Source organism: Engraulis encrasicolus, chromosome 15 (genome assembly GCF_034702125.1).
Source record: "Engraulis encrasicolus isolate BLACKSEA-1 chromosome 15, IST_EnEncr_1.0, whole genome shotgun sequence".
Classification (NCBI taxonomy): Eukaryota; Metazoa; Chordata; class Actinopteri; order Clupeiformes; family Engraulidae; genus Engraulis; species Engraulis encrasicolus.
In genome coordinates, this window is record NC_085871.1 from 4,140,001 (window position 1) to 4,150,000 (window position 10,000).

Below are 10,000 nucleotides of genomic sequence, written 5' to 3' on the forward strand. Positions count from 1 at the left end.
TCTACTTACTGTTCCTGGCTTTACCTGGTGTTTAGTTAGCCTCTGCTGAATAACAGATAATTAGCTCCCAATTAAATCCCATGTACTTAAAATTAAAACATTTTCATTATCACATGTTAACGGAGCAGGCACGTTCACATCTGCCTGTTGCTATGACAGCTGTGACCTAGGTTACGTCTCTTTTTTGCTGCTGTGATTCTTTTTGACAGTTTTGCTCTGAGCTACGAGGGTCACGTGCTTCAGAGAGAGAGAGAGAGAGAGGGGCATACCACAGGCAGAAACCAGACAGAGTAAAGCTGGCAAACGTGCCTTCCTCTTAATGGGTTACATTTATGGTCTCACAGCATCAAAGATTCTTCTCCTCCTTCTTTTTTAGGAGCTTTCTCCTTCTTTTGCTACCGCCTGAGGTAGCCTTAAACCATTTGTGAACATCATGTGCCATCCTCCTCCGTGGTCTGTACATATACTTGGTGTTGTTGGTACAGTACATTGCAGTGCCAATATTACATTAGCCAATGCCCTTGTTCAGAGTGATTATGTTGGGGTTTTACTCCCCCCTCTCTTTTGTACAGACTGACTGACAAACAACACTTTTGCCGTAGGTGTTACTCTACCCATATCTGCTGTTTGTGCGTGACGAGAGCTGTAACGATATGGTGATAATCGTGATTCACATTCACAATACTGTATTGCAATGCAGGGCGTGAAATGTCCTTTCAAATTTCTGTCACCCTTTAGTCCAGAAAACAACTAGATGATATGATCTGAGGTGTTGTTCATAAAGAATATGAATGAAGTCAATATTGCAATGCATCATACTGGATCACACTACATTGTAATGATATTGCATTGTGGCATGTGTATTGTGCTGGGCATCGAATCTTGAACCCATTGTCAGTATCCACTTCTAGTGAAGCTCCCAGGAATGGTGCTTTCAAATCAGGTGTGGGACAGTGAGGCACATTTAACATGTGTGACCGGTCACATTAAAACAGCCCAAGGAAGTCCCAGGGGCATATTGAGTTAACCCCTTAGCGCAGAGCCTATGTTATAACCTAACTGTCACCAAATTTGTGGTGGCTTTGTCTTAATCTGTTACTTAAAGCTCTCGGTAATGTCATAGCAATGTTGTTATGATGTAGTTGAGTATATCCGGCAAATAGTGAATAGGCCCTCCAGCGACCCCATCTGCACAACAATCTACTCATAGATTTACAGAGATAAAATCAATCCAATATCTGAATAATTCATTTTTTCACATGATTGCTCACATTTGTTAGTACAGCACATAAGCAGCTGTATCAACTTTGACATGATGTTAAGATGATATCAGGCAAAGAGTTGATTCCTGTTTTCTGGTTGTATACTTATAAAATGATTATTCTACAGTGTGTGCTTCATGCACACGTTTGCAGAAAACCACATGAGTAGGTAGGTAGGTAGGTATGTAAGCAGTTAAGAGAAACACTGCATGTGCACTCACACTGATGTGAATGATGTGGATGGGGTCGCTTCAATTATGAATGTAGGTCCAAAAGTCAGCTGTGGTCCTCAGTAATGACTAATGGGGAAACTGTCATGCACAGGCTCTCCTGTCCGTGCCTTTCCTCTCCTCTCCTCTCCTCTCCTCTCCTCTCCTCTCCTCTCCTCTCCTCTCCTCTCCTCTCCTCTCCTCTCCTCTCCTCTCCTCTCCTGAAGTCATGTCCTGTTTTGAACTCTTGCCTTTTACTATCCCCTACCCTCTTCTCCTCTATTCTCTCCTTCCCTCCTCTCTCCTCTATTCCTCTCATCTCGCCTCCACTTTTCCCTGCCCTATCATCTCCTCACTTTTTTTCTTCTTCCCCTTGCTTTCATCTACCCTCCTCCCCTCTCCTCTCCTCTCATCTTCTTCCCTCCTCTCTCCTCCTCTCACATCTCCTCTTCTCCTCTCCTCTCATCTCCTCTTCTCCTCTCCTCTCATCTCCTCATCTCTAATCTCATCTCCTCTCCTCTCCTCTCCTCTCCTCTCCTCTCCTCTCCTCTCCTCTCCTCTCCTCTCCTCTCCTCTCCCCTCTCCTCTCCACTTCTCTCCTCTCTCTCCTCTTCTCTCCTCTCCTCTCCTCTCCTCTCCTCTCCTCTTCTCTCCTCTCCTCTCCTCTCCCCTCCTCTCCTCTCCTCTCCTCTCCTCTCCCCTATCCTTCTCTACACTCTCCTGCCCTCCTCCCTCCTCTACTCCTATCATCTCTCCTACACTTCTTCTCTCATCTCCCCTCTCCCCTTTCCTGTCCTGTCATGTCCTCTTTTTCTGTCCTCCCCTGAACTCCTATCTTGTCCCGAATGCCGTCTTGAGAGGGGTTGTGCTAGGGTGAGGCTTATTCTGTCCTGAACTTTAGATTATTTATTTAAGGGTTATTCTGTGTTGTTATTCCCCTGTTTGTGAAGTACTGTTTCAGCAAATGGTAATGTCAACGGTGCAAAGGAACATTGCTCGGTATTGCATTTGAATAGGGGTACTGTACTGCAAATGGGCATTAGCCTAAATATAAGGATACGTTAGGGGAATAAATAATGGCAAATATTTGAGGATTCATATTGACTCAGCACACAGAACAGTATCCTTTCCAACTGTTCAGTTAAAATGTATTCTGCATACTTTAATTGCGTATTGTGAAGAAAGGCAAGGAGTGAAGTTGTAAGTAACTGAGATTTGAGACTTTTTACAGCCTTGAACCCAATTACAGTGCAATTTTTTAGATTTCCTAAGGTGGAAGATGATCAGCTTGAAGCTATCATCAGAGGTGTGATTTTTCAGGTCAGCTAAAGTAACGCTGTCACTGTGAGGTTTGAAAAGACAGCTGTTGCCACTTGCTTTGAGATGTAGAAGTTCACATGCCTGAGGAGGATATTTGACAGAAATTGTCAGAAATTGTCAGGATGACCATCACACAGTGTGACCACTGCTCCCACTAGCCTCCGCAAACTGACTATCCTGTCATGAAGGCAACCATGGTAGTCATGGTCACAGGATGTTGACTTTCTTTCTCGCCTAGTAGAATCTGGTGTTGAAGCCTATTATTTTTGTCAATATGTCAGTGCATTAGACTGGCAGACAAGTTACTGAGCCGGTCTGTGATAGATATGCACGTCTCCCAAATTGTAATGTGCAACCTTAACTCAGTGGGGATAAAGGAGTTTAACAGCTTGACTCTTGTATGGATTACCCAATCAGAGAAGAGGAGGACATGGACGAGAAAGAGGATGATAGGAGGATGACAGGAGGATGAAGAGGAATAAAAAGATGAGGAAGAAGTGGTGGGAAACAGGAGAAATATGAAGATGAGGATAAGGAAGAGGAAGGGGAAAGGAGAAGAGGAGGAGAATGAGGAGGAGGAAGATTATGAGAAGGTGATGAAGATGTGAAAGGCAAATAAGAAGAAGGGAAGATGAAGAGACACGGGAGGGGGCCAAGAAAGATAAAAAGTCGAAGAAAGAGGAGTAGCAGGAGGGTGGGAATGATGGATGAGAAGACAACGAGAAGGGCGAGAAAGATGAGATGGGTGAGAAAACGGAGAAGAAGAGAAGATGAAGAGAGAGAAGTCCCAATAGAAGGATTGCAAGAAGGTTTGGGTTGAGGACGAACAGGAAGAAAGGAGGATAATGACTCGATGAAAGAGGAGGAGCAGGAGGGAGGGAAAGATGTAGAGGAGGAGAAGAAGAATGAGCAAGATGTGATGGGTGAGAAAAAATGAGAAAGAGGAGATGATCCAAAAATGTTGAGGGCAACAGGAAGGGCAAGTAAGTTAAGTTGAGGAAGAACAGGAGGAGCAGTAGGACAAGAAAGATAAAGACAAGACAGAGGAGCAGCAAGGGAAAAATGAGGAGGAGGAGGAGGAGGAGGAGGAGAGATGAGAGAGAGAGAGAGAGAGAGAGAGAGAGAGAGAGAGAGAGAGAGAGAGAGAGAGAGAGAGAGAGAGACAGAGAGAGAGAGAGAGTGAGGGAGAGAGAGATAGAGATAGAGAGGTGAGGAGGAGAAGGAGAAGGAGAGGAGGTTGAAAAGGAAAAGGATGATAAGGAGGAGGAAGTGACACGCTGAGACAAGGACTCTCATGGTTGGCCAGAGCGGGTCAGAACACGATGAGTCATCACACACTGGGGACAGGAGAGTCTATCCCCCCCACACACACACATACACCCAACAGAACAGCTGACTGCTGAAGTTTCCCAGGACAGCCTGAACCAGACAAACTGTATAATCGCTCCGTGTTTCCATTTGTCAGGTTGTCCAGGTACTTGTTTTCCTTTATTTTCATTTTGTCTTTCCCCTCCCACAATGGAAGCAAATTCAGAGTTTTTTGTTTTTAAATATATGCTTACTGTGACACCGGCAGAGAGGAAGAGCGAGATGGTGTGTGTGCATGCGTGCGTGTATGAGTTTAAGAGAGAGGTAGAGAGACAGACAGGGACAAGAGAGCAAAAAGTTGGACATAACTGTGGCACTTTTCTTGTTTTTTTCCCCTTGATACAGAAAGACATTTCAAGATGTGCAATTCTGTGGCACTTCTTTTCAAACCAAAAACTGATTGAATTTCCATCAGAGTCAGCTGTGTCCCTCTAAAGTTTGCTGTGACTAGCAAATCAAAGTGTCTCCGCTTCTTTCTTTGTTCTGCAAACAAGGACGGTTGAATTGAATTATGCCTCGCCTCGGACATGGGAAATTGGAGGTGTGTGTGTGTGTGTGTGTGTGTGTGTGTGTGTGTGTGTGTGTGTGTGTGTGTGTGTGTGTGTGTGTGTGTGTGTGTGTGTGTGTGTGTGTGTGTGTGTGTGTGTGTGTGTGTGTGTGTGTGCGTGCGTGCGTGCGTGCGCGCGCGCGCGCGCGTGTGTGTGTGTGAGCGTGTGCATGTGCGTTTTTTTTCGTGTGTGTGCGCTGTGCTCCGTGTTTTCTCACTGTGACAGTAATTTTGCAGCTTGAGCCCCCTATATCAAGGCCACCACGTTCAGCATTTTCTCCCTGCGGATTCTCTCAAGTCGTAGAAGTTTATTTGAGTTCTGCCGCTTATTGCTGTGTTTGGTTATATTTCTTGCCTTGTTTTGAGACGCTGTTTTCCGAAAAATATGATCTGAGGTGAGAAATCTCCCGGTACATTGAGCATTTATAGTGTTTTTGCAACTGTTCCAACCTGAGGCGAGGTCGCTCTGACTTGGTCTGTTCATGGGCCATGAAGTAAAGATGTTTCAGTGAGGGGGGTTTTATATTTTATTTCATATCATCTCATTTTGTTTATTAGATTATTTTTGTAGTAGCCTGTTTCACCTCTCCATCCACTAACCTTTCTGGGGAAAAAAACGAGAGAACAGGCCAAAAAACGAAAAGGTCATAGTAAAGGAGCAAGTAGACAGGACACGTCTTGGTTGCAAGGCATAAACAAGCAACAAGGGCGATATATGGAGAAAAGGTAGTAAATAGATAAGAGAGAGTGTTCAAACCTGTATCTGATGCAAGCCAATACGAGTTTGGTGTGTGTTTTCATAAGAACATTTATAGGACATGTGACATTTGTTCATTTTTTTGTGTAATGTTTCTTGTGTAATGTCTGCTTGAAATTTAATTTCCCCAGAAGGGTTAATACAGTTGACTGACTTGAGTTGCCTTGACTTAATGCAACTGGATATTTTTGCATACATCTACAATATGTGCAGAAATCTTCTCTGAAGTTGTTTGTGTGCAGAAATATGATATTGTGTGCAAATGTGTTTGGTAAATAGTAAGAATATCAAGAGAACTAATGTTCTGTCGTCTTTGTGCGCGTGTGTGCACGTGTGTGTGTGCGTGTGTGTGTGCCTGTGCGTGTGCCTGTGCGTGTGTGCATGTGTGCGTGTGTGCATGTGTGCGTGTGTGTAACAGACGCAACCCTCTGCATTTCCACTTCATCACGGACTCCATCGCCCAGCGCATCCTGGCCTCCCTCTTCCACACCTGGATGGTGCCGGCCGTACGAGTCGACTTCTACGATGCCGACGAACTCAAGGTGAGACACCTCATCCCATCCATATTATAGATCTACTATGAGACACCTCATCCTATCAATATTATTGATCTACCTACCATATATAGAATACGGTAGTTATGAGCTGCTGGATGGTTCTGGAACTGGAACTGACTTCTACGAGGCTGACTTGCTCAAAGTCAGACACCGGATCCTACCAATATTACAGATATACCTTATATAGAATGTGTAGAATATGATAGTCATGAGCATCTGGATTGTACGAGTCGGCTTCAAGGATGTCGACAAGCTCTATTTGAGACACCTGAACTTTTAGAACACATCATATTCTCATGGAGACTGACCAATAATACTGATTTATATTTATAAAATAAAGAAAGAAAGGATAAAAAGAAATAATAAAAAGTTATAAGGAGTTCTGAGGTTTCTGCTGGACAGTGACCATAGATTATTATAAGCACTGTGGTTTTGGGGGAGAGTGTATGCTGAGGCCCTTGACCTGGATGGAGTTCTGGAGTATCTCATCTGTCTTAAGTTTAAAAAGTTTAATGATCTTATGTAATTATCCGATTCATCTGATAATCATGAAATTCATGAATATTTTCCTCCATGATGAACGTCGTCCTCCCTACATATTAATGTTCTTACATAATTATGATAATTACTGTACATCATTTATATTATTGATATACTATAGACAGTTTGCTAATTATGTGCTCCGTGTTTTGGGAAAGGGTAGACAAGGTTAGACTCCTTAGTCCTTGAAGGAGTTATGGAGATCGTCTATCAACTATTCAATCAACTATTTAATGTTCTTACATGATTATGAAATTCATAAAATTCTGACGTTTGGCCGTGAAATTCATTTTGAGTGAGTAAAAGTCTATGGTTCTTATATAATCCCATAATTTCTGTCTGTCCTTTCTCTGGCCTTTGTCTCGCGGTCTGTCCGTCACACTCTCTCTCTCTCTGTACTTCCCTCCTACTCAACTTCACAACTCTCCTTCTTATGCTCTTCACCTCACAACTTCACACCTCACATTAACTCCCCTGACCTTTTCTCCTGAGCTCTCTCCCCTTCCACTCCCCTTCCACTATCTCCCTGTTGTCCTCTCTTCCACCCTCCATCTCTGTCTCCATTTCTCTAACTCTCTCTCTCCGTTCACCTCCTCCATGTTTTTTTCTCCCATCCGTCTCTCTCCATCTCTCCATCTCTCCATCTCTTGCAGTCGGAGGTGTCATGGATCCCCAACAAGCACTATTCTGGGATCTACGGTCTGATGAAGCTGGTGCTGACCAAAGCGCTGCCCTCTGACCTCAAGCAGGTCATCGTCCTGGACACCGACATCACCTTCGCCACCGACATCGCAGAGCTCTGGGCCGTCTTTCACAAGTTCACAGGTATTGCATGCCCCGCCCCCTCTTGCTTCTCAAATTCAAATTCAAATTCTCTCATTCTTCATCGCATGGCACCTCTCTCTTTTCCATCCTCTTTCACTTTCTTTCCACTCTCTCTTTCTGCTTTCTGTCTCTGTCCTTTCTCAAATGAGCTCAGCTCTCTCTCTCTCTCTCTCTCTCTCTCTCTCTCTCTCTCTCTCTCTCTCTCTCTCTCTCTCTCTCTCTCTCGCTCTCTCTCTCTCCGTCTTCCACAGGTTCAGTGGTATATCACACAAACTTTTGCTTTCTTGACCCCTGTCATCTATCTCTGGTCTGCCTTTCGCAAATTCAAATGAACTGAGCTCCCTCTCCTCATTCTTCAGACCTGTGCTATCTTAATGACTGTGTTTGTGCTTCCCTGCTCATATGAGCTATCTATACCAAGGCATAGTACAACCTGCTGGGGGTTCCTTTCTCCATTATCACCCAGGTCACGCTAGTCAGGGGTGAGCTTTGGTCTGTCTTTCACAAGTTCAAATTAATTGATCTCTCTCTCTCTCTCTCTCTCTCTGTCTCCCCCTCTCTCTCTCTCTCTCTCTCTCTCTCTCTCTCTCTCTCTCTCTCTCTCTCTCTCTCTCTCTCTCACGACATCAGTGGTAGCTCACTGTTGCTGTCTTGCTCTTATTTTCTATGTGAGCTCTCATCTGTCTTTCACAAGTTCAAAGGTAATATAATGAGATCTGCTACTCTCTCTTGCTCAGTCACTCCCTCTGTCATTCTCTCACTTCCTTCATACCTTTCACCCATATCATACATGTCAAGGTGTAGTACGACAAGCAGACACACTTCTCAGTTGTCATTCAGGTCATGTTAGTCAACGCTAAGCTCCGGTCAGTCTATCACAAGTTCAAAGGTATCTCCCTCTCCCTCTGTCGGCTTCTCACCCTCATTATCCATCCCTTTCAATGTGCAGTACCAGCGCAACAACAGGCATGGGCTGTGGTGCTGTCGCAATACATTTCTTCATGGTCAACCAGGTTATATGTATACAGTGTGTGTTAGTCATCGCAGAGTTCTTCGCTATCTTTCACAAGTTCAAAGGTATTGATTCCTCTTGCTTCTCGTCAGACATGTTCATGCATGGCTGCAACAGCCTGAAGATATTATATTACATTAGACCTAGCTGACGCTTTTATCCAAAGCGACTTACAGTTGTTATTTTTAAGGACAGACAGGGCTTTAATTTAAATTAACACCAGCCGAGTGGCCAAATACTCGTGAAATTTAAGTTTGATTGGTTGAAAAGATCAATGTATTAGCCACGTTGACCCATTAGTCAGTGTGTGTTTGGCTAGTAAGATTTGAGGTACAGTAATGAAAAAAGGAAGCACACAAGGCTTGTGTGAAAAATGTATATTTTAGCCGAAAATTTACTACAGAAGTCAGAGGTTAAAACTGGAGCAACAGATGTTTAGGAGCTAGTCCATTCTAAATGTCTCTCAATGTCTTTTTTCATTAGCTGAAATGATTACTACTTTTTGGGAGCGGACGCACCAAGCAATACACGGGTCAAAAGTGTAGGCGCAGACGCCGACCTTGTTGGTTTTTGTCCTTGACTAGTAAGATTAGCATATACAAGCCATATTGACTGGTGAAAAAAAGTTAATTTAGAGCCCTGAGTACAGGGTATATGTTACAGTCCCGGAGCAGTGTGGGGTTAGGTGCCTTGCTGATGGACACGTCAGCCATGGAATGAGGAAGACAGTGGAAGGGTGGGATTCGAACCTGCAACCCTCTGGTCTAAAGCCCATCTCCTTCACCATTAAGCCACGGCTACCAACACACGTCTCTGAGATATGTCTGTGAAGATACCCTTTCATCCAAATCACATTGGAGTTTATGTTGTAAGCCACTGGCAATTACTTTTTTTGTGGAGCTCTAAGATTTTATGTACAAAGCTTTGGCTTGAAGTGACAAAGAACAAAGACTTTTGGATGAAAGGTCAATGGTTGCGAGACCTTGGCTGACTTTCACAAGTCCAAAGGTGTCTCGCTCTCTCGCGCTCTCGCCCTTCTCTGCTCTCAGTCTCGTTACGTGGGTGTAATTGAATTCGCCCTCCGCCAGCCCGGCATGGATTGGATAGCCTCAGTGTGTTGGCAGGGCAGTGAATGCTGTGCCCTAGATAAGGCTACCCATCTGTCTCTCTCCCCATCAGGCAGGCAGTGAGTGAGTGAGTGAGTGAGTGAGTGAGTGAGTGAGTGAGTGAGTGAGTGAGTGAGTGAGTGAGTGAGTGAGTGAGTGAGTGAGCGAGCGAGCGAGTGAGCGAGCGAGTGAGCGAGTGAGTGAGTGAGTGAGTGAGTGAGTGAGTGAGTGAGTGAGTGAGTGAGTGACTGAGTGAGTGACTGAGTGAGTGACTGAGTGAGTGAGTGAGTGAGTGACTGAGTTAGTGGCTGAGTGAGTGGCTGAGTGAGTGGAAATATAATACTCCAGTAAAGTACAGATACAGAGTATGTACGTAGTTCTACTTTGTTACTTTACAACTCTGTGTATGTGTCAGGGGATGGATGGAGGAATTGTGTTGTGCCGAAAAAAATGGTTTGAGAGAAAGCAAGTATTTTGATTGGGCGCCTGCGTGTGTG

The 10,000-nt window shown here is 44.4% G+C and overlaps 1 protein-coding gene across 2 annotated transcripts in view; it reads left to right on the forward strand.

Annotated features, from left to right (window-relative positions):
• Positions 1-10,000, forward strand: part of LOC134463642 (xylosyl- and glucuronyltransferase LARGE1-like) — a 110,072-nt gene that overhangs the window by 56,372 nt on the left and 43,700 nt on the right. For both annotated transcript variants that reach the window (XR_010037784.1, XM_063216829.1), the window contains exons 5-6: positions 5,882-6,005; positions 7,214-7,385. Coding sequence is in view for 1 of the 2 variants with exons in the window: in XM_063216829.1 (XP_063072899.1) it covers positions 5,882-6,005; positions 7,214-7,385 (296 nt within the window). In the remaining variant the exon portion in view is untranslated. The remainder of the gene's footprint in view (positions 1-5,881; positions 6,006-7,213; positions 7,386-10,000) is intronic.